This window comes from Oncorhynchus gorbuscha, linkage group LG24, assembly GCF_021184085.1.
Source record: "Oncorhynchus gorbuscha isolate QuinsamMale2020 ecotype Even-year linkage group LG24, OgorEven_v1.0, whole genome shotgun sequence".
NCBI lineage: Eukaryota > Metazoa > Chordata > Actinopteri > Salmoniformes > Salmonidae > Oncorhynchus > Oncorhynchus gorbuscha.
The window spans coordinates 8,216,380-8,243,879 of NC_060196.1; the positions used below are offsets into that span (position 1 = coordinate 8,216,380).

A 27,500-nucleotide genomic window follows, 5' to 3' on the forward strand; every position below is an offset into this window, starting at 1 on the left:
CCTATTTTCTAACTTAATTGGGGAAAATAAGAACAATCCGAAATTCCTTTTGATACTGTGGCAAAGCTAACTAAAGCAGCATTCCCCAGAGAGGATGACTTGCACTTTAGCAGTGATAAATTCATGAACTTCTTTGAGGAAAGATTATGATTATTAGAAAGCAAAATTACGGACTCCTCTTTAAACCTCGTATTCCTCCAAACCTCAGTTGTCCTGAGTCTGCACAACTCTGCCAGGACCTAGGATCAAGAGAGACGCTCAAGTGTTTTGTACTATATCAAAATAATCATGGCCTCTAAACCTTCAAGCTGTATACTGGACCCTATTCCAACTAAACTACTGAAAGAGCTGCTTCCTGTGCTTGGCCTCCTATGTTGAACATAATAAACGGCTCTCTATCCACTGGATGTGTACCAAACTCACTAAAAGTGGCAGTAATAAAGCCTCTCTTGAAAAAGCCAAACCTTGACCCAGAAAATATAAAAACTATCGGCCTATATCGAATCTTCCATTCCTCTCAAAGATTTTAGAGAAGGCTGTTGTTGCAGCAACTCACTGCCTTCCTGAAGACAAACAATGTATACGAAATGCTTCAGTCTGGTTTTAGACCCATCATAGCACTGAGACGGCACTTGTGAAGGTGGTAAATGACATTTTGATGGCATCGGACCGAGCTCTGCATCTGTCTCTGCCTGGCCGGTTCCCCGTTTTCCACTGGGATTCTCTGCCTCTAACCCTGTTACGGGGGCTGAGTCACTGGCTTGCTGGGGCTCTCTCGTGCCGTCCCTGGGGGGGGATGCGTCACCTGGGTGGGTTGATTCACTGTTGTGGTCGGCCTGTCTGGGTTCCCCCCACCCCTTGGGTTGTACCGTGTCGGAGATCTTTGTGGGCTATACTCGGCCTTGTCTCAGGATGGTAAGTTGGTGGTTGAAGATTTCCCTCTAGTGGTGTGGGGGCTGTGCTTTGGCAAAGTGGGTGGGGTTATATCCTTCCTGTTTGGCCCTGTCCGGGGTGTCCTCGGATGGGGCCACAGTGTCTCCTGACCCCTCCTGTCTCAGCCTCCAGTATTTATGCTGCAGTAGTTTATGTGTCGGGGGGCTAGGGTCAGTCTGTTTATCTGGAGTACTTCTCCTGTCCTATTCGGTGTCCTGTGTAAATCTAAGTGTGCGTTCTCTAATTCTCTCCTTCTCTCTTTCTTTCTCTCTCTCGGAGGACCTGAGCCCTAGAACCATGCCCCAGGACTACCTGACATGATGACTCCTTGCTGTCCCCAGTCCACCTGGCCATGCTGCTGCTCCAGTTTCAACTGGCCTGGGCCCTAGGACCATGTCCCAGGACTACCTGACATGAGGACTCCTTGCTGTCCCCAGTCCACCTGGCCATGCTCCTGCTCCAGTTTCAACTGTTCTGCCTTACTATTATTCAACCATGCTGGTCATTTATGAACATTTGAACATCTTGGCCACGTTCTGTTATAATCTCCACCTGGCACAGCCAGAAGAGGACTGGCCACCCCACATATGCTCTCTCTAATTCTCTCTTTCTTTCTCTCTCTCGGAGGACCTGAGCCCTAGGACCGTGCCCCAGGACTACCTGACATGATGGCTCCTTGCTGTCCCCAGTCCATCTGACTGTGCTGCTGCTCCAGTTTCAACTGTTCTGCCTTATTATTATTTGACCATGCTGGTCATTTATGAACATTTGAACATCTTGGTCATGTTCTGTTATAATCTCTACCCGGCACAGCCAGAAGAGGACTGGCCACCCCACATAGCCCGGTTCCTCTCTAGGTTTCTTCCTAGGTTTTGGCCTTTCTAGGGAGTTTTTCCTAGCCACCGTGCTTTTACACCTGCATTGTTTGCTGTTTGGGGTTTTAGGCTGGGTTTCTGTACAGCACTTTGAGATATCAGCTGATGTACGAAGGGCTATATAAATAAATTTGATTTGATTTGATTTGACATAGCAGAGAAGGGAAAAACAAACAAGCAAAACAAACATAACATGAATAAATCCCAAACCAAAACAAACGTTGAGGGATTTGTGACATTGGTTGTCATGATTCGTCATCACAGGATGACACACAACCTCCGTTTTACCGTTAAAGAGGAGAACATTCCCTTAGATTGAATGACAAGTACGTTTAATCCTTCTTGTATGCTGCGTCTGCAACCATAGAGGAAAATAATGCAAAAACACCCTCCTATATAACCTATACATTTATTCAGAGCCACTTACTGTATAAATCAGTACATCCAACTAGATGAACAACCACAGGCTATCGATCACTGCAGGCTCTTCAAAAGACCTGCTTTACATCTGTCTCTCCACTTTCTTATTAGCCACTTCAGTGAGCTTTACCCAGGGTTCATAGGGAGCTCAGGGCCCATGCTACTCCAGATACAGATGTTGGATCTTAATTTGACCAGGATTGTCACAGCAAAATAATCCTGCAGCAACAGGATCGCTGGCTGACTGTTTCAGAGGAGAACATGCTGTATGAGGTGACACAAGCATTTATATCGCGAGACGTCGGATTAGCTTACCGTACAAGCATTAAATGTCGATGTGGAAGAAAGCGAGAGAGCGCGAGAGCGGGCGAGAAAGAGATTTAACTCCACCTATCTTAACCATTATTTAAACCAGGAAGATGGTTAATCCCTTTGTGGATGAAATCCTCTTGTACTAGGAACTTGACAAGGGAAGGAGACTAACCAGAGGATCCAACACCTGGTAGATGAATCACCACCGTGTAGACCAGGAGCACAAAGAAGATGGAGGAACGTTCTATCAGTTGGAATGGCACTCAGCTCAGCTGGAGCTGGATGGACTGAAGCGCTCAAATCTTACAAATAGAGTTCCACAGCAATACAGACTGGCTAGGGGCCATGGCACCCTGTGGGAGTGTGTCCAACCCTTTTGTGAAGCCTGGCCCCACAGAATTGAATGTTGAAGCATTATATCTCTCGCTGAGGGAGATTGGCCAAATCCTGCCTGGGTTTGATCTCACCAGGGGCACTTTAGACATCAATGGGTGAGGGGGAAAGAAAGCCTCTGGAGAATGACGTCTGGGTTGTGTTCACGAGGGCAAGCCAAGGCAAAACAGTTTTCAATGGTTTGCAACGGTAGGTGGTGTATGTTTTTGCCAAGGTCGCTACTGTTACTGTACCAGACAGATCCAAGTGCATTTAGTTTGATCTAACACTCAATATAATGGCATTTAACATAGTCCTTCTCCTAAACAACACATTTCCTCCATTCTGAACCCAACCTGAACATCGGTTGTCTGGTATGTGGTATTTTCCTTAAATCAGTTATGCAGAGCGCTGTGCATCGCCATCAACTGGTCCAATCAATAGGTGTTTTTCAAGCCCTGATTCAACTATAGCGAAAAGGGTTGTGGAAGGGCACCCACAGGAATGTGTTTGACAGACGGTTGGTTGCCCCATGGGACCTCAGCATGACCTACCTGGGACCTCCTGTCAATGAAACTCAGTCAATAAGGCTCTCCCTCTTTCTCTCTTAGTAACAACAGGGCCTTTGGAAAGTATTCAGACACCTTGAATAGGTTACAGCCTTATTCTAAAATCGATTATATAAAACAATTTCTGCAGCAATCTATATACAATACCCCATAATGTCAAAGCAAAAATAGTTTACTTGATTTTTTCCCAAATTTATTACAAAAAAATAACAGAAATACCTTACTTACATAAGTATTCAGACCCTTTCCTATGAGACTTGACATTGATCTCAGGAGCATCCTGTTTCCATTGATCATCCTTGATATGTTTCTGCAAATTGGAGTCCACCTGTGGTAAATTCAATTGATTGGACATGATTTGGAATGGCACACACCTGTCTATATTAAGGTCTCACAGTTGACAGTACATGTCAGCGCAAAAACCAAGCCATGAGGTCGAAGGAATTGTCCGTAGAGCTCCAAGACAAGATTGTGTCGAGGCACAGATCTGGGGAAGGGTACCAAAAAAATGTATGCAGCATTGAAGGTCCCCAAGAACACAATGGCCTCCATCATTCTTAAATGGAAGAAGTTTGGAACCACCAAGACTCTTCCCCGAGCTGGCCGCCCGGCCAAACTGAGCAATCGGGGGAGAAGGGCCTTAGTCAGGGAGGTGACCAAGAACCCGATGGTCACTTTGACCGAGCTCTAGAGTTCCTCTGTGGAGACCTTCCATAAGGACAACCATCTCTGCAGCACTCCACCAATCAGGCCTTTATGGTAGAGTAGCCAGACGGAAGCCACTCCTCAGTAAAAGGCATATGACAGCCCATTTGGAGTTTGCCAAAAGGCACCTAAAGACTTTCAGACCATGACAAACAAGAGTCTCTGGTCTGATGAAACCTAGATTGAACTCGCTTGAATGCTAATCGTCGCGTCTGGAGGAAACCAGGCACCATCCCTAAAGTGAAGCATGAGGGTAGCAGCATCATACTGTGGGGATGTTTTTCAGCAGCAGGGACTGAAAGACTGGTCAGGATTGAGGCAAAAATGAACGGAGCAAAGTACAGAAAGATCCTTACTGAAAACATGCTCCAGAGCGCTCAGGACCTCAGACTGGGGCGAAGGTTCAACCTTCAACAAGATAACAACCCTAAGCACACAGCCAAGACAACGCAGGTGTTGTAATGGGATTCCTCCTGGGAAGAAGAGGCGGACCAAAATGCAGCGTGGTTATCTTTATACATCTTTAATCAAGATGATAACGAACAATTACAAAAACAATAAAGGGAACGTGAAAAACCGAAACAGCCCTATCTTGTGCAAACAAACAAACACAGAGACAGGAACAATCACCCACAAAACCCAACACCAAACAGGCTACCTAAATATGGTTCCCAATCAGAGACTATGACTAACACCTGCCTCTGATTGAGAACCATATCAAGCCAAACACAGAAACAGACAAACTAGACACACAACATAGAATGCCCACTCAGATCACACCCTGACCAAACAAAACATAGACACATACAACGCAAACTATGGTCAGGGTGTGACAGGTGTGGCTTCGGGACAAGTCTCTGAATGTCCTTGAGTGGCCCAGTCAGATGCCGAACTTGAACCCGATCTACCATCGCTGGAGAGACCTGAAAATAGCTTTAGAGGATCTGCAGAAAAGAATGGGAGAAACTCCCCAAATACTGGGGTGCCAAGCTTGTAATGTCATACCCAAGAAGACTCAAATCAAATCAAATGTTATTTGTCACGTACACATGGTTAGCAGATGTTAATGTGAGTGTAGCGAAATGCTTGTGCTTCTAGTTCCGACAGTGCAGTAATATCTAACAAGTAATCTAACACATTTCACAACAACTACCTTATACACACATGTAAATGGATGGACTAAGAATATGTATGTAAACATTATTAAAGTGGTATTATTTAAAGTGACTAGTGATCCATTTATTAAAGTGGCAAAGGATTTCAAGTCTGTATGCAGGCAGCAGCCTCTCTGTGTTAGTGATGGCTGTTTAACAGTCTGAATGTCTTGAGATAGAAGCTGTTTTTTAGTCTCTCAGTCCCAGCTTTGATGCACCTGTACTGACCTCGCCTTCTGGATGGTAGCGGGTTGAACAGGCAGTGATTCGGGTGGTTGTTGCCCTTGATGATCTTTTTGGCCTTCCTGTGACATCGGGTGCTCTAGGTTTCCTGGAGGTCAGGTAGTTTGCCCCCGGTGATGTGTTGTGCAGACCGCACCACCCTCTGGAGAGCCTTGCGGTTGACGGCGGTGCAGTTGCCGTACTAGGCAGTGATGCAGCCTGACAGGATGCTCTCAATTGTGCATCTGCTGTTTCCTGAAGTCCACTATCATCTCCTTTGTTTTGTTGATGTTGAGTGAGAGGTTGTTTTCCTGACACCACACTCTGAGTGCCCTCACCTCCTCCCTGTAGGCGGTCTCGTAGTTGTTGGTAACAAGCCCACTACTGTTGTGTCGTCTGAAAACTTGATGATTGAGTTGGAGGCGTGTATGACCACGCAGTCATGGGTGAACAGAGAGTACAGGAGTGGTCTGAGCACGCACCCTTGTGGGGCCCTAGTGTTGAGGATCAGCGAGGAGGAGATATTTCCTACCCTCACCACCTGGGAGTGGCCTGTCAGGAAGTCCAGGACCCAATCGCACAGGACGGGGTTGAGACCCAGGGCCTCAAGCTTAATGATGAGCTTGGAGGTACTATGGTGTTGAATGCTGAGCTGTAGTCAATGAACAGCATTCTTACATAGGTATTCCTGTTGTCCAGATGGGATAGGGAAGTGTGCAGTGTGATGGCGATTGCATCATCTGTGGATCTGTTGGGGCGGTATGCAAACTGAAGTGGGTCTAGTGTGGTAGGTAAGTTGGAGGGGATATCATCCTTGACTAGTCTCTCAAAGTACTTAATGATGACAGAAGTGAGTGTTACGGGGCAATAGTCATTTAGTTCAGTTCATCTTTGCCTTCTTTGGTACAGAAACAATGGTGAAGCATGTGGGAACAGCAGACTGGGATAGAGAGCGATTGAATATGTCTCTAAATACACCAGCCAGCTGGTCTGCGCATGCTCTGAGGACGTGGCTAAGGAAAGGACGTGGCTAGGGCAAAGAAGGTGTTTAGTTTGTCTGGAAGCAAGACATCTGTGTCCTTGACGAGGTTAGTTTTCTTTTTGTAGTCCGTAATTGCCTGTAGACCCTCCCACATATGTCCCGTGTCTGAGCCATTGAATTGCAACTCAACTTTGTTCCTATATCGACATTTCGCTTGTTTGATTGCCTTGCAGAGGGATTAACTACACTGTTTATATTTGGCCATATTCCCCAACATCTTTCCATGGTTGAATGCGGAGGATCGCACTTTCAGTTCTACCCACAATTTCTGGTTAGGGTAGGTTTTAATAGTCACAGTGGGTGCAACATCTCCAATGCACTTCCTTATAAACTCCCTCACCGAGTCAGTGTATAAATGGATGTTATTCTCTGAGGCTTCCCGGAACATTTCCCAGTCCGCGTGATCAAAACAATCTTGAAGCATGTTCAGGCCAGAGTTGAATGGTTCTAGTCACGGGAACATTCTGTTGAGTTTCTGCCTATAGGACGGTAGGAGCAAGATGGAGTCGTGGTTGGATTTTCCGAAGGGAGGGCGGGGGAGGGCCCTGTATGGATTGCGGAAGTTAGAGTAGCAGTGATCAAGTGTATAGCCAGCTCAGGTGCTACAGTCAATGTGTTGGTAGAATTTAGGTAGACTTGTTCTCAAATTAGCTTTGTTAAAATCCCCAGCTACAATAAATTCAGCCTCAGAAAATATATTTTCCAGTTTACATAGAGTCCAGTGAAGTAACTATTTCTCTCTCTCTGACTCTCTCTACGTCTCACTCACTCACTCACTCACTCACTCACTCACTCACTCACTCACTCACTCACTCACTCACTCACTCACTCACTCACTCACTCACTCACTCACTCACTCACTCACTCACTCACTCACTCACTCACTCACTCACTGTGCGCGCCTGGCAAATGAGTGAATGTTGGTGATCCTTGACTTGCCCTCGACCTATACACACAACTCTCCCACTGTTAATTCCTCAAGATCATGTCTTGAAAACAAACACAGAGAAATTCTGGAGTGCTACATGCCTCCCCCTGTCCTCCTACCGTCTCCTCCAGCACAGAGCACTCTCTTTCTTTCCTGCCTGACCCCCCCCTCTCTCTCCCCCTTCTCCTTATGTGAGACAGGACAGAGAGCTGACTGCTTCTAAAAATAGCAGCCTGGGTAGAGGCATGTTCTGGCCCTCTCCATTCATACACTTTGGCTTTTTTGTGCATATAACAAAACTAAAAGATGAAGCTTTTCTAAGAACTTAAAACGAGGTCCTGACATTTCTCAGGAGGGCTTTAGTTTAGCGACTGTTTGCTGGTATACCAGTTCACCAAGGCTGCACATTAAACCATTACCTTGGAGTGAAAAGCAAGTGGAATAACAATTCCATAGCTACTGTATAACCAAAATGTATTAATTTATGCTCTTACTATTTTTATAAGTTGAAATGACTATAATAGCCAAAGAAAAAGCGATACTGGTATTAAAACTGAATCTCTTTTCAAGTAGTCAGCAGCCAAAACACCTCTTATTGATAGGGGACTGTTTCAGCCTCACTCTAAACACTGTTGACGTGACAACCATGGAAGCCTAGACATGCACTAAGGAGCTTGTTATATATAATTAACGTAGCGAAAGGAGGAAAAAACAAGCTTTTTCAATTATCAGATGACATTCCTTCTCCTACATCTGTCCCCCCTCTCTCTCTGTCCCCCTTCTCTCTCTGTACCCCCCTCTCTGTACCCCTCTCTCTCTCTGTACCCCCTCTCTCTCTCTGTACCCCCTTCTCTCTCTGTACCCCCCTTCTCTCTCTGTGGACCCTATCCCCCTTCTCTGTCTGTGGACCCCCCTTCTCTCTCTCTGTCCCCTCCTTCTCTCTGTCCCCTCCTTCTCTCTGTCCCCTCCTTCTCTCTGTCCCCTCCTTCTCTCTGTACTCCCCTTCTCTCTGTCCCCTCCTTCTCTCTGTACTCCCCTTCTCTCTGTACTCCCATTCTCTCTGTCCCCCACTTCTCTCTCACCCCCACTTCTCTCTGTCCCCTCCTTCTCTCTGTCCCCTCCTTCTCTCTGTACTCCCCTTCTCTCTGTCCCCTCCTTCTCTCTGTACTCCCCTTCTCTCTGTCCACCCATTCTCTCTGTCCCCCCTTCTCCCTGTCCCCCACTTCTCTCTCACCCCCACTTCTCTCTGTCCCCCTTCTCTCTGTCCCCTCCTTCTCTCTGTCCCCTCCTTCTCTCTGTACTCCCCTCTCTGTCCCTCCTTCTCTCTGTCCCCTCCTTCTCTCTGTCCCCTCCTTCTCTCTGTACTCCCTTCTCTCTGTCCCCTCCTTCTCTCTGTACTCCCCTCTCTGTACTCCCATTCTCTCTGTCCCCCACTTCTCTCTCACCCCCACTTCTCTCTGTCCCCTCCTTCTCTCTGTCCCCTCCTTCTCTCTGTACTCCCCTTCTCTCTGTCCCCTCCTTCTCTCTGTACTCCCCTTCTCTCTGTCCACCCATTCTCTCTGTCCCCCCTTCTCCCTGTCCCCCACTTCTCTCTCCCCCACTTCTCTCTGTCCCCCTCTCTCTGTCCCCTCCTTCTCTCTGTCCCCTCCTTCTCTCTGTACTCCCCTTCTCTCTGTCCCCTCCTTCTCTCTGTCCCCTCCTTCTCTCTGTCCCCTCCTTCTCTCTGTACTCCCCTTCTCTCTGTCCCCTCCTTCTCTCTGTACTCCCCTTCTCTCTGTACTCCCATTCTCTCTGTCCCCCACTTCTCTCTCACCCCCACTTCTCTCTGTCCCCTCCTTCTCTCTGTCCCCTCCTTCTCTCTGTACTCCCCTTCTCTCTGTCCCCTCCTTCTCTCTGTCCCCTCCTTCTCTCTGTCCCCTCCTTCTCTCTGTACTCCCCTTCTCTCTGTCCCCTCCTTCTCTCTGTCCCCTCCTTCTCTCTGTCCCCTCCTTCTCTCTGTACTCCCCTTCTCTCTGTCCCCTCCTTCTCTCTGTCCCCTCCTTCTCTCTGTCCCCTCCTTCTCTCTGTCCCCTCCTTCTCTCTGTACTCCCCTTCTCTCTGTCCCCTCCTTCTCTCTGTCCCCTCCTTCTCTCTGTCCCCTCCTTCTCTCTGTACTCCCCTTCTCTCTGTCCCCTCCTTCTCTCTGTACTCCCCTTCTCTCTGTACTCCCATTCTCTCTGTCCCCCACTTCTCTCTCACCCCCACTTCTCTCTGTACTCCCCTTCTCTCTGTCCCCTCCTTCTCTCTGTACTCCCCTTCTCTCTGTCCACCCATTCTCTCTGTCCCCCCCTTCTCCCTGTCCCCCACTTCTCTCTCACCCCCACTTCTCTCTGTCCCCCTTCTCTCTGTCCCCTCCTTCTCTCTGTCCCCTCCTTCTCTCTGTCCCCTCTCTGTCCACCCCTTCTCTCTGTACTCCACTTCTCTCTGTACTCCCATTCTCTCTGTCCCCCACTTCTCTCTCACCCCCACTTCTCTCTGTCCCCTCCTTCTCTCTGTCCCCTCCTTCTCTCTGTACTCCCCTTCTCTCTGTCCCCTCCTTCTCTCTGTACTCCCCTTCTCTCTGTACTCCCATTCTCTCTGTCCCCCACTTCTCTCTCACCCCCACTTCTCTCTGTCCCCTCCTTCTCTCTGTCCCCTCCTTCTCTCTGTACTCCCCTTCTCTCTGTCCCCTCCTTCTCTCTGTACTCCCCTTCTCTCTGTCCACCCATTCTCTCTGTCCCCCCTTCTCCCTGTCCCCCACTTCTCTCTCACCCCCACTTCTCTCTGTCCCCCTTCTCTCTGTCCCCTCCTTCTCTCTGTCCCCTCCTTCTCTCTGTACTCCCCTTCTCTCTGTCCCCTCCTTCTCTCTGTCCCCTCCTTCTCTCTGTCCCCTCCTTCTCTCTGTACTCCCCTTCTCTCTGTCCCCTCCTTCTCTCTGTACTCCCCTTCTCTCTGTACTCCCATTCTCTCTGTCCCCCACTTCTCTCTCACCCCCACTTCTCTCTGTCCCCTCCTTCTCTCTGTCCCCTCCTTCTCTCTGTACTCCCCTTCTCTCTGTCCCCTCCTTCTCTCTGTCCCCTCCTTCTCTCTGTCCCCTCCTTCTCTCTGTACTCCCCTTCTCTCTGTCCCCTCCTTCTCTCTGTCCCCTCCTTCTCTCTGTCCCCTCCTTCTCTCTGTACTCCCCTTCTCTCTGTCCCCTCCTTCTCTCTGTCCCCTCCTTCTCTCTGTCCCCTCCTTCTCTCTGTCCCCTCCTTCTCTCTGTACTCCCCTTCTCTCTGTCCCCTCCTTCTCTCTGTCCCCTCCTTCTCTCTGTCCCCTCCTTCTGTACTCCCCTTCTCTCTGTCCCCCTTCTCTCTGTACTCCCTTCTCTCTGTCCCCTCCTTCTCTCTGTACTCCCTTCTCTCTGTACTCCCATTCTCTCTGTCCCCCACTTCTCTCTCACCCCCACTTCTCTCTGTACTCCCCTTCTCTCTGTCCCCTCCTTCTCTCTGTACTCCCCTTCTCTCTGTCCACCCATTCTCTCTGTCCCCCTTCTCCCTGTCCCCCACTTCTCTCTCACCCCCACTTCTCTCTGTCCCCCTTCTCTCTGTCCCCTCCTTCTCTGTCTCCCCCTTCTCTCTCACCCCACTTCTCTCTGTCCCCCTTCTCTCTGTCCACCCCTTCTCTCTGTCCCCTCCTTCTCTCTGTCCACCCCTTCTCTCTGTCCACCCCTTCTCTCTGTCCCCTCCTTCTCTCTGTCCCCTCCTTCTCTCTGTACTCCCATTCTCTCTGTCCCCCACTTCTCTCTCACCCCCACTTCTCTCTGTCCCCTCCTTCTCTCTGTACTCCCATTCTCTCTGTCCCCCACTTCTCTCTCACCCCCACTTCTCTCTGTACTCCCCCTTCTCTCTCTGTACTCCCCCTTCTCTCTGTCCCCCTTCTCTCTGTCCCCCCTTCTCTCTGTCCCCCACCTCTCTCTGTCCCCCCTTCTCTCCGTACTCCCCTTCTCTCTCTGTACTACCCCCTTCTCTCTCTGTACTCCCCCTTCTCTCTGTCCCCCCTTCTCTCTGTCGCCCCCTTCTCTCTGTACTCCCCTTCTCTCTCCGTACTCCCCCTTCTCTCTCTCTGTACTCCCCTTCTCTCTCCGTACTCCCCTTCTCTCTCTGAACTCCCCCTTCTCTCTCTGTACCCCTTCTCTCTCTGTACTCCCCCTTCTCTCTCTGTACTCCCTTCTCTCTCTGTACTCCCCCTTCTCTCTGTCCCCCTTCTCTCTGTCCCCCCGTTCTCTCTGTCCCCCACTTCTCTCTCCCCCCCTTCTCTCTGTACTCCCCTTCTCTCTCCATACTCCCCTTCTCTCTCTGTACTCCCCTTCTCTCTCCGTACTCCCCTCTCTCTCTGTACTCCCCCTTCTCTCTCTGTACTCCCCTTCTCTCTCTGTACTCCCCCTTCTCTCTCTGTACTCCCCTTCTCTATCTGTACTCGCCTTCTCTCTGTCCACCCCTTCTCTCTGTCCCCCCTTCTCTCTGTCCCCCCTTCTCTCTCTGTACTCCCCATTCTCTCTGTCCCCCTTCTCTCTGTCCCCCACTTCTCTCTGTCCCCCTTCTCTCTGTACCCCCCTTCTCTCTGTACTCCCCCTTCTCTCTCTGTACTCCCCTTCTCTCTGTCCCCCCTTCTCTCTGTCCCCCTTCTCTCTGCTGTCCCCCTTCTCTCTGTACTCCCCCTTCTCTCTCTGTACTCCCCTTCTCTCTCTGTCCCCCCTTCTCTCTGTCCACCCCTTCTCTCTCTGTACTCCCCTTCTCTCTGTCTCCCCTTCTCTCTGTCCCCCTTCTCTCTGTCCCCCCTTCTCTCTGTCCACCCCTTCTCTCTGTCCACCCCTTCTCTCTGTCCCCCACTTCTCTCTCACTCCCACTTCTCTCTCTGTCCACCCCTTCTCTCTGTCCCCCACTTCTCTCTCACTCCCACTTCTCTCTCTGTCCCCCCTTCTCTCTGTCCCCTCCTTCTCTCTGTCCCCTCCTTCTCTCTGTCCCCCACTTCTCTCTCACCCCCACTTCTCTCTGTCCCCTCCTTCTCTCTGTACTCCCATTCTCTCTGTCCCCCACTTCTCTCTCACCCCCACTTCTCTCTGTACTCCCCCTTCTCTCTCTGTACTCCCCCTTCTCTCTGTCCCCCCTTCTCTCTGTCCCCCTTCTCTCTGTCCCCCACCTCTCTCTGTCCCCCCTTCTCTCCGTACTCCCCTTCTCTCTCTGTACTACCCCTCTCTCTCTGTACTCCCCTTCTCTCTGTCCCCCTTCTCTCTGTCGCCCCTTCTCTCTGTCGCTCCCTTCTCTCCCGTACTCCCCTTCTCTCTCTGTACTCCCCTTCTCTCTCCGTACTCCCCTTCTCTCTCTGTACTCCCCTTCTCTCTCTCTGTACTCCCCTTCTCTCTCTGTACTCCCTTCTCTCTGTACTCCCCTTCTCTCTCTGTACTCCCCTTCTCTCTCTGTCCCCCGTTCTCTCTGTCCCCCACTTCTCTCTGTCCCCCCCTTCTCTCTGTACTCCCCTTCTCTCTCCGTACTCTTCTCTCTGTACTCCCCTTCTCTCTCTGTACTCCCCTTCTCTCTCTGTACTCCCCCTTCTCTCTCTGTACTCCCCTTCTCTATCTGTACTCGCCTTCTCTCTGTCCACCCCTTCTCTCTGTCCCCCCTTCTCTCTGTCCCCCCTTCTCTCTCTGTACTCCCCATTCTCTCTGTCCCCCTTCTCTCTGTCCCCCCACTTCTCTCTGTCCCCCTTCTCTCTGTCCCCCCTTCTCTCTGTACTCCCCTTCTCTCTCTGTACTCCCCTTCTCTCTGTCCCCCTCTCTCTCTGTCCCCCTTCTCTCTGCTGTCCCCCTTCTCTCTGTACTCCCCCTTCTCTCTCTGTACTCCCCTTCTCTCTCTGTCCCCCCTTCTCTCTGTCCACCCCTTCTCTCTCTGTACTCCCCCTTCTCTCTGTCTCCCCCTTCTCTCTGTCCCCCCTTCTCTCTGTCCCCCCTTCTCTCTGTCCACCCCCTTCTCTCTGTCCACCCCTTCTCTCTGTCCCCCACTTCTCTCTCACTCCCACTTCTCTCTCTGTCCACCCCTTCTCTCTGTCCCCCACTTCTCTCTCACTCCCACTTCTCTCTCTGTCCCCCCTTCTCTCTGTCCACCCCTTCTCTCTGTCCACCCCTTCTCTCTGTCCCCCACTTCTCTCTCCCCCACTTCTCTCTGTCCCCTCCTTCTCTCTGTACTCCCATTCTCTCTGTCCCCCACTTCTCTCTCACCCCCACCTCTCTCTGTACTCCCCTTCTCTCTCTGTACTCCCCCTTCTCTCTGTCCCCCCTTCTCTCTGTCCCCCCTTCTCTCTGTCCCCCACCTCTCTCTGTCCCCCTTCTCTCCGTACTCCCCTTCTCTCTCTGTACTCCCCCTTCTCTCTCTGTACTCCCCCTTCTCTCTGTCCCCCCTTCTCTCTGTCCCCCCTTCTCTCTGTACTCCGCTTCTCTCTCCGTACTCCCCTTCTCTCTCTCTCTCTGTACCCCTTCTCTCTCCGTCTCCCCTTCTCTCTCTGTACTCCCCTTCTCTCTCTGTACTCCCCTTCTCTCTCTGTACTCCCCCTTCTCTCTCTGTACTCCCCTTCTCTCTCTGTACTCCCCCTTCTCTCTGTCCCCCCTTCTCTCTGTCCCCCGTTCTCTCTGTCCCCCACTTCTCTGTCCCCCCTTCTCTCTGTACTCCCCTTCTCTCTCCGTACTCCCCTTCTCTCTCTGTACTCCCCTTCTCTCTCCGTACTCCCCTTCTCTCTCTCTGTACTCCCCTTCTCTCTCTGTACTCCCCTTCTCTCTCTGTACTCCCCCTTCTCTCTCTCTGTACTCCCCTTCTCTATCTGTACTCCCCTTCTCTCTCCGTACTCCCCATTCTCTCTGTCCCCCTTCTCTCTGTCCACCCCTTCTCTCTGTCCACCCCTTCTCTCTGTGTCACCCCTTCTCTCTGTCCCCCACTTCTCTCTGTCCCCCTTCTCTCTGTCCCCCACTTCTCTCTCTGTACTCCCCATTCTCTCTGTCCCCCCCTTCTCTCTGTCCCCCACTTCTCTCTGTCCCCCTTCTCTCTGTCCCCCCTTCTCTCTGTACTCCCTTTCTCTCTCTGTACTCCCCTTCTCTCTGTCCTCCCCTTCTCTCTGTCCCCCTTCTCTCTGCTGTCCCCCTTCTCTCTGTACTCCCCTTCTCTCTCTGTACTCCCCTTCTCTCTCTGTCCCCCCTCTCTCTCTGTCCACCCCTTCTCTCTCTGTACTCCCCTTCTCTCTGTCTCCCCTTCTCTCTGTCCCCCCTTCTCTCTGTCCCCCTTCTCTCTGTCCACCCCTTCTCTCTGTCCACCCCTTCTCTCTTTCCCCACTTCTCTCTCACTCCCACTTCTCTCTCTGTCCACCCCTTCTCTCTGTCCCCCACTTCTCTCTCACTCCCACTTCTCTCTCTGTCCCCCCCTTCTCTGTCCACCCCTTCTCTCTGTCCACCCCTCTCTCTGTCCCCCACTTCTCTCTCACTCCCACTTCTCTCTCTGTACTCCCCTTCTCTCTCTGTACTCCCCCTTCTCTCTGTCCCCCCTTCTCTCTGTCCCCCCTTCTCTCTGTCCCCCACTTCTCTCTGTCCCCCTTCTCTCTGTACTCCCCTTCTCTCTCCGTACTCCCCCTTCTCTCTCTGTACTCCCCTTCTCTCTCCGTACTCCCCTTCTCTCTCTGTACTCCCCCTTCTCTCTCTGTACTCCCCTTCTCTCTCTGTACTCCCCCTTCTCTCTCTGTACTCCCCTTCTCTCTCTGTACTCCCCTTCTCTCTCTGTACTCCCCTTCTCTCTCTGTACTCCCCTTCTCTCTCTGTACTCCCCTTCTCTATCTGTACTCCCCTTCTCTCTCCGTACTCCCCATTCTCTCTGTCCCCCTTCTCTCTGTCCCCCCCTCTCTCTGTCCCCCTTCTCTCTGTCCCCCTTCTCTCTCTCTGTACTCCCCCTTCTCTCTCTGTACTCCCCTTCTCTCTGTCCCCCCCTTCTCTCTGTCCCCCACTTCTCTCTGTCCCCCTTCTCTCTGTCCCCCTTCTCTCTGTACTCCCCCTTCTCTCTCTGTACTCCCCTTCTCTCTGTCCCCCCTTCTCTCTGTCCCCCATTCTCTCTGCTGTCCCCCTTCTCTCTGTACTCCCCTTCTCTCTCTGTACTCCCCTTCTCTCTCTGTCCCCCTTCTCTCTGTCCACCCCTTCTCTCTCTGTACTCCCCTTCTCTCTCTGTACTCCCCTTCTCTCTCTGTCCCCCCTTCTCTCTGTCCACCCCTTCTCTCTCTGTACTCTCCCTCTCTCTCTGTACTCCCCTTCTCTCTGTCCCCCCTTCTCTCTGTCCACCCCTTCTCTCTGTCCACCCCTTCTCTCTGTCCACCCCTTCTCTCTGTCCCCCTTCTCTCTGTCCCCCTTATCTCTCTGTACTCCCCTTCTCTCTCTGTACTCCCCTTCTCTCTGTCCCCCCTTCTCTCTGTCCACCCCTTCTCTCTGTCCCCCTTCTCTCTGTCCACCCCCTTCTCTCTGTCCACCCTTCTCTCTGTCCCCCACTTCTCTCTCACTCCCACTTCTCTCTCTGTCCACCCCTTCTCTCTGTCCCCCACTTCTCTCTCACTTCTCTCTCTGTCCCCCATTCTCTCTGCTGTCCCCCTTCTCTCTGTACTCCCCCTCTCTCTCTGTACTCCCCTTCTCTCTCTGTCCCCCTTCTCTCTGTCCACCCCTTCTCTCTCTGTACTCCCCTTCTCTCTCTGTACTCCCCTTCTCTCTCTGTCCCCCCTTCTCTCTGTCCACCCCTTCTCTCTCTGTACTCTCCCTTCTCTCTCTGTACTCCCCTTCTCTCTGTCCCCCCTTCTCTCTGTCCACCCCTTCTCTCTGTCCACCCCTTCTCTCTGTCCACCCCTTCTCTCTGTCCCCCCCCCTTCTCTCTGTCCCCCTTATCTCTCTGTACTCCCCCTTCTCTCTCTGTACTCCCCTTCTCTCTGTCCCCCTTCTCTCTGTCCACCCCTTCTCTCTGTCCCCCTTCTCTCTGTCCACCCCCTTCTCTCTGTCCACCCCTTCTCTCTGTCCCCCACTTCTCTCTCACTCCCACTTCTCTCTCTGTCCACCCCTTCTCTCTGTCCCCCACTTCTCTCTCACTTCTCTCTCTGTCCCCCTTCTCTCTGTCCACCCCTTCTCTCTGTCCACCCCTTCTCTCTGTCCCCCCTTCTCTCTCTGTACTCCCCTTCTCTCTCTGTACTCCCCCTTCTCTCTGTCCCCCCTTCTCTCTGTTCCCCCTTCTCTCTGTCCCCCCTTCTCTCTGTCCACCCCTTCTCTCTGTCCCCCTTCTCTCTGTCCACCCCTTCTCTCTGTCCCCCACTTCTCTCTCACTCCCACTTCTCTCTCTGTCCACCCCTTCTCTCTGTCCCCCACTTCTCTCTCACTCCCACTTCTCTCTCTGTCCACCCCTTCTCTCTGTCCCCCACTTGTCTCTCACTCCCACTTCTCTCTCACCCCCACTTTTCTCTCACCCCCACTTCTCTCCCTGCCTCCACCCACCCATCCAAGCCTCTTCCATTCTCTCTGCTGCTCTAAAAATACATCTTCGTTTCCTTTTCTCCCTCTCGTTAATTCAAGCACAACATACTCCTGATTAGCCAGGAGTGAGGAGGCGGGCGTGCTAAGGCTGACTTAGCGTTGGCAATAAGGACATGACAGGCCCATGAAAGATGCAGGTAGAAGAAATTACATTATTCAGCCTGCAATGCCTCCTACTTCACTGTGCACTTTACGTCACTGGCTGAATAAGGCCACACTTAGGCTGCATCTGAAATAGGGCTGGTCAAAAGTAGTGCACTATATAGGGAATATGCGCGCCATTTGGGACACAGCCTCACTCTAGCTAGTGCTGTGGTAGACTGGAGCATCACACTTCACTGGCTGGCTGTAAACAAGTGTATAGTTGCGTTAGACAGTATTATGACCAATCAGATCAGGTCTAAAAAAGATCTGACATTATAAAAATGATAATAAGGCCAAACGTATAATATTAGATAGTGGTGCAGTTAGCTGGAGATGTGGAGTTAGAGACCTGCAGTTGTTTTCCTGTTTTGTGAAAGAAGACCAAGGTTGAATTCCCGAATTGGAATCGTGTTCTCTGACATTGCTGGTTGTAAGAAATGGTAATAGAGCTCTGCTGATGTCGAGAATGTTGTGAGCCATATAGCGTGTTCATATGCAGTCTGTGAATATCGAAACCATCTTGAACAGAGTAAAAAAAAAGCCCGACTGTTTCGGCTCAAAGCCATTTAGAAGAGCACTATGAATGTTCTACTTTTCAAATGGAGATGGAAATGTATATTCATAAATGTAAATTCATGAATTGTGATCATTCTCAGGATGGTAAGTTGGTGGTTGAAGATATCCCTCTAGTGGTGTGGGGGCTGTGCTTTGGCAAAGTGGGTGGGGTTATATCCTTCCTGTTTGGCCCTGTCCGGGGGTGTCCTCGGATGGGGCCACAGTGTCTCCTGACCCCTCCTGTCTCAGCCTCCAGTATTTATGCTGCAGTAGTTTGTGTCGGGGGACTAGGGTCAGTTTGTTATATCTGGAGTACTTTTCCTGTCCTATTCGGTGTCCTGTATGAATCTAAGTGTGCGTTCTCTAATTCTCTCCTTCTTTCTTTCTCTCTCTCGGAGGACCTGAGCCCTAGGACCATGCCCCAGGACTACCTGACATGATGACTCCTTGCTGTCCCCAGTCCACCTGGCCATGCTGCTGCTCCGGTTTCAACTGACCTGAGCCCTAGGACCATGCCCCAGGACTACCTGACATGATGACTCCTTGCTGTCTCCAGTCCACCTGACTGTGCTGCTGCTCCAGTTTCAACTGTTCTGCCTTGTTATTATTCGACCATGCTGGTCATTTATGAACATTTGAACATCTTGGCCATGTTCTGTTATAATCTCCACCCGGCACAGCCAGAAGAGGACTGGCCACCCCACATAGCCTGGTTCCTCTCTAGGTTTCTTCCTAGGTTTTGGCCTTTCTAGGGAGTTTTTCCTAGCCACCGTGCTTCTACACCTGCATTGCTTGCTGTTTGGGGTTTTAGGCTGGGTTTCTGTACAGCACTTTGAGATATCAGCTGATGTACGAAGGGCTATATAAATAAATTTGATTTGATTTGATTCCTTCAACGTCGTCAAGCTATTATACCACTAAGATTAACAGGTCACCAGCAACCCATTACCTTGTTTGTGCATTCTGTTTCCTTTGAATGAGTCACAGATTTACAAAGCAGAAGCGTGAAGACTCTTGTCCCACCATTATTCTTAGCGTTGGTGTTGATGATGCCATACGAAAACCTAATTAGATTTCACAATTAAGGTCCCATCTTTCAACTCTAACTGTGTGGAACAGCCGGAGGAAGGCTCTGTGCATATTCACTAAACCTCATCACATAAAAAGTAGCCTAATTTGGGATGGAAGATCATTTTCAGTGTTTCTGCACAGTCCGACTGCAATGGACTCGACCTCAAACACTCCCATTGTATCTTACCTGTGTTATAGTGCTTGGTGCAGTATCTCAGATCCGTCTCATCCTTCATGATGAACTGTGGGAGGGTCAACCCATCAGCTACCTGGACTGGTCCATTCTCCTGCCACTCAAAGATCAGGTCGTTCATTGTGTAGCCAACTGGAAAAGAAGAGAGGCAGGACTTGCAATCAGATAATATAGCCTCTGCCCGGGTAACTGTACAGTAAAGGCACTGTGTGTCAACAGCTGATGTAAAAAAGCATTTATAAATACATATTCAATTGATGATTTCTACATTTCATATCTCCACCTAGACCAGATGTATGGGAAGATCAAGATATCATGGATACCCTTCGTGTTATATGCTGTATCATACAATATTAATAGTATGGATTACACTGCATCAAGGATAAATTGTTCCTTTCAATAGATCAACCAGGAGTCAATGTTGTTAATGTTCCACTGTCTTTAGTGCTAAAGGAATAAGCACGGGCAGACTTCATGGGCCAACCCACTATTTAGTATACCAATCCACTATTTAGTATACCAATCCACTATTTAGTATACCAATCCACTATTTAGTATACCAATCCACTATTTAGTATACCAATCCACTATTTAGTATACCAACCCACTATTTAGTATACCAATCCACTATTTAGTATACCAATCCACTATTTAGTATACCAATCCACTATTTAGTATACCAATCCACTATTTAGTATACCAATCCACTATTTAGTATACCAATCCACTATTTAGTATACCAATCCACTATTTAGTATACCAATCCACTATTTAGTATACCAATCCACTATTTAGTATACCAATCCACTATTTAGTATACCAGTCCACTATTTAGTATACCAATCCACTATTTAGTATACCAATCCATTTGGCCGCCTTTCGTTCCAGTTCTCTGCTGCCTGTGACTGGAACGAATTGCTAAAATCGCTGAAGTTGGAGACTTTTATCTCCCTCACCAACTTCAAACATCAGCTATCTGAGCAGCTAACCGATTGCTGCAGCTGTACATAGTGTATCGGTAAATAGCCCACCCAATTTGACCTACCTCTTCCCCATACTGTTTATATTTATTTACTTTTCTGCTCTTTTGCACACCAATATCTCTACCTGTACATGACCATCTGATGATTTATCACTCCAGTGTTAATCTGCAAAATTGTAATGATTTATTATTGTAATTATTTTTTTTTCTACTGTGTTATTGACTTGTTAATTGTTTACTCCATCTGTAACTCTGTGTTGTCTGTTCACACTGCTATGCTTTATCTTGGCCAGGTCGCAGTAGCAAATGAGAACTTGTTCTCAACTAGCCTACCTGGTTAAATAAAGGTGAAATAAATAAAAATAAAACATTAAAAAATGTAGTATACCAATCCCCTATTTAGTATACCAACCCACTATTTAGTATACCAACCCACTATTTAGTATGCCAATCCACAACAACCTTGGATTATAGTAAGTCGCTCTGGATAAGAGCGTCTGCTAAATTACTTAAATGTAAATGTAATGTAATGTTTATTCATTCAAAAATGGGTAATTCAGGCAATGATTTCCTAGGATGGAATGTGTGACTGAGGCCTTACAGATAATGGAGTGACTGATGTGAAAGGAGGAGGGATGGAATGTGTGACTGAGGCCTTACAGATAATGGAGTGACTGACGTGAAAGGAGGAGGGATGGAATGTGTGACTGAGGCCTTACAGATAATGGAGTGACTGACGTGAAAGGAGGAGGGATGGAATGTGTGACTGAGGCCTTACAGATAATGGAGTGACTGATGTGAAAGGAGGAGGGATGGAATGTGTGACTGAGGCCTTACAGATAATGGAGTGACTGATGTGAAAGGAGGAGGGATGGAATGTGTGACTGAGGCCTTACAGATAATGGAGTGACTGACGTGAAAGGAGGAGGGATGGAATGTGTGACTGAGGCCTTACAGATAATGTAGTGACTGACATGAAAGGAGGAGGGATGGAATGTGTGACTGAGGCCTTACAGATAATGGAGTGACTGACGTGAAAGGAGGGGGGATGGAATGTGTGACTGAGGCCTTACAGATAATGGAGTGACTGACGTGAAAGGAGGAGGGATGGAATGTGTGACTGAGGCCTTACAGATAATGGAGTGACTGACGTGAAAGGAGGGGGGATGGAATGTGTGACTGAGGCCTTACAGATAATGGAGTGACTGACGTGAAAGGAGGAGGGATGGAATGTGTGACTGAGGCCTTACAGATAATGGAGTGACTGACGTGGAAGGAGGAGGGATGGAAAGTGCTCTAATGTGATCAGATGAACAAAACAAGTCTGATTCTAAAGCTATGTTGACTCTACGATAATATCTTAGGAACGGCATGTAAAACTGGGACCTTGAAATGGGGAAAAAAAGGAATCCATTAGTTTATTCCTCGGAATAAGGTCCCAGTTAACTGAGTACTAGTCATGCTAATGACCTCTCCATTTGAAGCATTAACATCTCCTATGGTGTCCATCAGCTAGCATTGTCACGTTCAGACCTTTATTGCCTTTGTTTTGTCATTATTTAGTATGGTCAGGGCGTGAGCTGGGTGGGCAGTCTATGTTTGTTTTTGTATGATTTGGGGGATTTCTATGTCTCGGCCTAGTATGCTTCTCAATCAGAGGCAGGTGTCATTAGTTGTCTCTGATTGAAAATCATACTTAGGTAGCCTGGGTTTCACTGTTTGTTTGTGGGTGATTGTCTATGTCAGTTGCTTGTGTCAGCACACTTCTCATTATAGCTTCACGGTCGTTATTCGTTTATTGTTTTGCATAGTTTGTATTCAGTGTTTTCTTTAATGAAAAACTTCACCATGAACACATACCACGCTACATTTTGATCCGCTCCTTACGACGACCGTGACACAGCTGTAGGGAACGGGCAAGCTAACAGCTATGCACTATTGTGCAAGATGAAAAAGCTATCCAGTCTCCAGTAGGAAAATATATATCTTTGAACGTAAGGACACTGAAAGATACCGACAAGAGTTAAATAATCAAGAGAAATGATATGAAATATCTGCACCTGGATATAGAAGCATCTTGAATATATCTGCACCCCGCATGTAGGCTATTTATCTTTAACCCGACGTATCCCATGATGCAGTTCACCAGCCCAGGGGACTAGGCAGTGCAGACATTTCGGTTAATATTGGGAGATGAAATTAGACAAAGCAGCCTCCGCAGTATGAGTCAATGTACTGTAGTCACAACATGACTCAGAGCTTCCTCTGCTCCTACATTCCTATTGGTTCGCACTAATGGCTGATTTTCGAATGCCAGTTTACGTCTTAGGTGGTGGATGAGGTGCGTTTCCCCCTATGTAAAGCACTTAGAGCATCTGGAAAAGCTCTATACACTGTCCAATAAATAATGACATTATTAGGCTAAATACTGGCCATGCACTCTAAAGATGCTACAGTATCCCAACAGACCGACCATCATAACCATTCATTATAATTGATAAGATTTCATAAATGACATGAAATAACCCATGCCTATCTATTTCCCTCCATTCCAGACACCCGGCATCGACCCATCAACGTCATTCCCTTTTAACTTTGAACTCACATTTCAAATGGCTAAAGCCAGCCAGAAGGGCCTCGCCAACTGTGGTACATAAAATAATGAAATAACCCCGGGGCCGTACAAACGAAGACAAAATGACCTCCCCAAGCATTAAACAGTACAGCGCCATGGTAGCTATCCCCCCGGGCCGCAACTGCACTGGAAAGGACAGGGTGTGTAAAAATGTATAACAACAATTAATGATGGAGCGCCATGTAATTATCGCGTCTCTGTGTCCATTTTGTACTTCTTTCCACACGTTAGAGAGGTGTAGAGGGGGGAGGAGAGAGAGGACGGGGAGGAGACGGGGAAGTTAGAGGAGACAGAGGGAGAGGGGTGGGGGGGTCATTTAGCATGGTCATTACTATTCATATAAATGAATCCACCCTCTGCCACCCCTCTGAACATATTTAATTTGTAGGTAATGAAGGGAGACATAAAGGAGGGTTTCCTACTCGCTACCAGACATTGATTCACTTCCCACTCACTGCAGTGTCTTCCACATCTGACCATGTATGCTAACCTCTGCCTATACCCAAGTCAAATTATACGCTTTCCTCAACACACTACCTTGCTTATTAAAAACAGAGTCACTTCAAGTTCAGGCCAAGTTATAGCACATCATACAGACTGTTAATACATCATTTATATTATATCATATGTGCTTCCTCTGTATTCCTTCAATATATTCCTCAAGTCATTGACTCCCAATTCCTGCTGATTGGAGTGTTTCTACATGATCTTCTGTGGGTTCACGTGCTTGGCCTATCTGATCCAAGCCGTTCAGCGGCTGGCCTATCTGATCCAAGCCGTTCAGCGGCTGGCCTATCTGATCCAAGCCGTTCAGCGGCTGGCCTATCTGATCCAAGCCGTTCAGCGGCTGGCCTATCTGATCCAAGCCATTCAGCGGCTGGCCTATCTGATCCAAGCCGTTCAGCGGCTGGCCTATCTGATCCAAGCCGTTCAGCGGCTGGCTGAGCAGAGCAGGCTTTCGTTTCGTGGGGTACAGTGTGTGTACCGTGTGTCCACGCCACTGCTGCTAGCTCTGTGGGAGTAAAGTGTTATCTTGTGACTGGCGTTTTCACAGTCATGTTTTGACTAGAGAGAGCGAGGGGAGTACTACATAGATGTCCTGGCTAAAAGCCTCTGCAGCTGCGACACAGCAGCAATCGGCATGAATTATTTTGCGACACACTCGGGCCCTTGTGCAAATGTACAGTGGGACAAAAAAGTATTTAGTCAGACACCAATTGTGCAAGTTCTCCCACTTAAAAAGATGAGAGAGGCCTGTAATTTTCATCATAGTTAAACTTCAACTGTGACACTAAATGAAAAAAAAAAAATCCAGAAAATCACATTGTAGGATTTTTAGTGAATTTATTTGCAAATTATGGTGGAAAATAAGTATTAAGTATTGTAAGTAGTTGCCAATTTGCTACGTCTTTTTTGCTACGACGTTTGTCTGTTGTAAGAAGAGAGTCAGACTGAAATGCAGCGTATAGGTTACTCATGACTTTAATGAATGAAACGGTACATGAAATAACTGAAATACGAAAACAACAGAACGTAACGTGAAACTAATTACAGCCTATCTGGTGACTATTACACAGAGACAGGAACAAACGCCCACAAAATACAACGCGATCTCAGGCTACCTAAATACGGTTCCCAATCCGAGACAACGAGAATCCCCTGACTCCAATTGAGAATCGCCTCAGGCAGCCAAGCCTAACTAGACACACCCCTAATCATACACAATCCCAATTAATACAAACCCCAATACGAAACACAACATATAAACCCATGTCACACCCTGGCCTACCCAAACATATACCAAAAACACAAAATACAATGACCAAGGCGTGACAACAGTGGACACATCCAGTGCTGTGTCTCCTCAAGTCCACACATCTTTAACAAGGTAACGGAGCACTTCCTTTACTCCAGGTGGATAAGTGCTAATAGGGCAGTGTGCTGTAGGGAGATGGGGAACGCATAGCGATTGATGGTCCACAGAGATTGATTTCTGCTGTGTAGGAACCCCACTCACAAACTGAAGCGGCTCGTCTTGATGGATGAAGTGATTGGGTCTTGAAATGCTCCGTATATGCACATATTCAGCCGGCACTTGATATGCTTATACACGTCCTCCCTTATTAGAAGTGCAGACTTTTGCATATCTAAATATATGTTAATAACCCTCCACTAACAGCCTTCATAACCATTAACTACTGGTCTACTGGCCTGAATGAGTCCATTCCACAGGGCCATAGAGACAGTCCAGGCAGGAAGAGACCCTAGAGTATTAGGTCAGCGGTGTGTGTGTGTGTTTGTTAGAATGTGTGTGTGTGTGTGTGTGTGTGTGTGTGTGTGTGTGTGTGTGTGTGTGTGTGTGTGTGTGTGTGTGTGTGTGTGTGTGTGTGTGTGTGTGTGTGTGTGTGTGTGTGTGTGTGTGTGTGTGTGTGTGTAAGCGAGAGCCTACATTCGTGCATCTGTGTGGTCACAAGAGGACATACCACCCACACTGGCATGACAAGGCATTATTATCCTACCCAGGTAAACCCATGCCCGCGCTCTCTCAACCACAAATCTTATCATATTATTTTACCAGTGACCTCATTATTTATTGGAACTATAAAAAGCTCCCTACTGCCCGTCAGATGAAAAATTCAATCTGAACATTTTACGTAATTTTATTCCAAATATCCACGATGGATACTGCAGTCACAGGGCTGTACAGGGCTGTAATGGGCGGATAGCATACTAAATACTGCAGTACTACTACAGTAATACTATAGTGCTGTACTCACAGCTCTCTAGCTGCATGATACACGTCTGTACGTCCATGGGGAAGTTCTTCAGGTCCATCGGACAGGAGAGGGTTAATGTCAATCTGGAAAACAGACAATAGAAAATAAAAACATTTGAGTATACATCCCAACCTTAAAGCATAGGTATCGTTTGACTTGAAAGGGGCTACACATTAGGCATTCATAACTACTTTGCATATTCATCAGCATTATCACGTGCCTTATGAATGTGTTAAGTATGGGTTCTGAATGTGTTAAGTATGGGTTCTGAATGTGTTAAGTATGGGTTCTGAATGTGTTAAGTATGGGTTCTGAATGTGTTAAGTATGGGTTATGAATGTGTTAAGTATGGGTTATGTGTTAATATGGGTTCTGAATTATGGGTTCTGAAGTATGGGTTATTAATGTGAATGTATGGGTTAATGGATTCGAATGTGTTAAGTATGGGTTCGAATGTGTTAAGTATGGGTTATGAATGTGTTAAGTATGGGTTATGAATTGTTAAGTATGAATGTGTTAAGTATGAGTTATGAATGTGTTAAGTATGGGTTATGAATGTGTTAAGTATGGATTCGAATGTGTTAAGTATGGGTTCCGAATGTTTAAGTATGGGTTATGAATGTGTTAAGTATGGGTTATGAATGTGTTAAGTATGGATTCCGAATGAATATGGGTTCCGAATGTTAAGTATGGGTTATGAATGTGTTAAGAATGAATGTGTTAAGTATGGGTTATGAATGTGTATGGGTTATGAATGTATGGGTTCTGAATGTGGTTGAGTTATGAATGTGTTAAGTATGGGTTATGAATGTGTTAAGTATGGATTCGAATGTGTTAAGTATGGGTTCGAATGTTTATGAATGTGTTAAGTATGGGTATGAATGTGTTATTCCGAATGTGATGGGTTATGAATGTTAAGTATGGGTTATGAATGTGTTAAGTATGGGTTATGAATGTGTTAAGTATGTTATGAATGTGTTATGGGTTCTGAATGTGTTAAGTATGGGTTATGAATGTTGTGTTAAGTATGGGTTCTGAATGTGTTAAGTATGGGTTCTGAATGTGTTAAGTATGGGTTCTGAATGTGTTAAGTATGGGTTATGAATGTGTTAAGTATGGGTTCTGAATGTGTTAAGTATGGGTTCTGAATGTGTTAAGTATGGGTTCTGAATGTGTTAAGTATGGGTTATTAATGTGTTAAGTATGGGTTATGAATGTGTTAAGTATGGATTCCGAATGTGTTAAGTATGGGTTCCGAATGTGTTAAGTATGGGTTATGAATGTGTTAAGTATGGGTTATGAATGTGTTAAGTATGGGTTCTGAATGTGTTAAGTATGGGTTCTGAATGTGTTAAGTATGGGTTATGAATGTGTTAAGTATGGGTTATGAATGTGTTAAGTATGGGTTATGAATGTGTTAAGTATGGGTTATGAATGTGTTAAGTATGGGTTCTGAATGTGTTAAGTATGGGTTATGAATGTGTTAAGTATGGGTTATGAATGTGTTAAGTATGGGTTATGAATGTGTTAAGTATGAGTTATGAATGTGTTAAGTATGGGTTATGAATGTGTTAAGTATGGGTTATGAATGTGTTAAGTATGGGTTATGAATGTGTTAAGTATGGGTTCTGAATGTGTTTTGAATTCCTTTATGTAGGTACCCATCACATTAGGTCGTAGCAGATTTTCTGCTAAGGCCAGACAAAATTGATTCACTGTTTAACGGATTTTCCCCCCAGAAAAGGGAGGCGAGCGAGCAAAAAAGAAAAAAGAAACTAATAATCATTCAGGAGGATAAGGAATTACAAGACTTTACCACATTGTCCTAGGCTATATGGGCATGAACAATACGCAAAATATTCAATTTCAGACTGATTATCAGATTAACATTATTAATACACAAATTAACATTCATGAACATTATTCACATAGGATGTATAATAGAATGCAATATTCTATCATATTCAAATATGATTGAAAAAAATAAAGTTATGAATGTATGAATGTTTTATCAGTGCA

The 27,500-nt window shown here is 47.7% G+C and overlaps 1 protein-coding gene across 1 annotated transcript in view; it reads right to left on the reverse strand.

Annotated features, from left to right (window-relative positions):
* LOC124013072 (glycine receptor subunit alpha-3-like) overlaps window positions 1-27,500 on the reverse strand; it is a 138,803-nt gene that overhangs the window by 35,761 nt on the left and 75,542 nt on the right. Inside the window, exons 5-6 of the mRNA XM_046327222.1 lie at window positions 25,482-25,564; window positions 19,082-19,219 (exon numbers count right to left, since the gene is read on the reverse strand). Of these exons, the coding sequence (XP_046183178.1) occupies window positions 19,082-19,219; window positions 25,482-25,564 (221 nt within the window). The remainder of the gene's footprint in view (window positions 1-19,081; window positions 19,220-25,481; window positions 25,565-27,500) is intronic.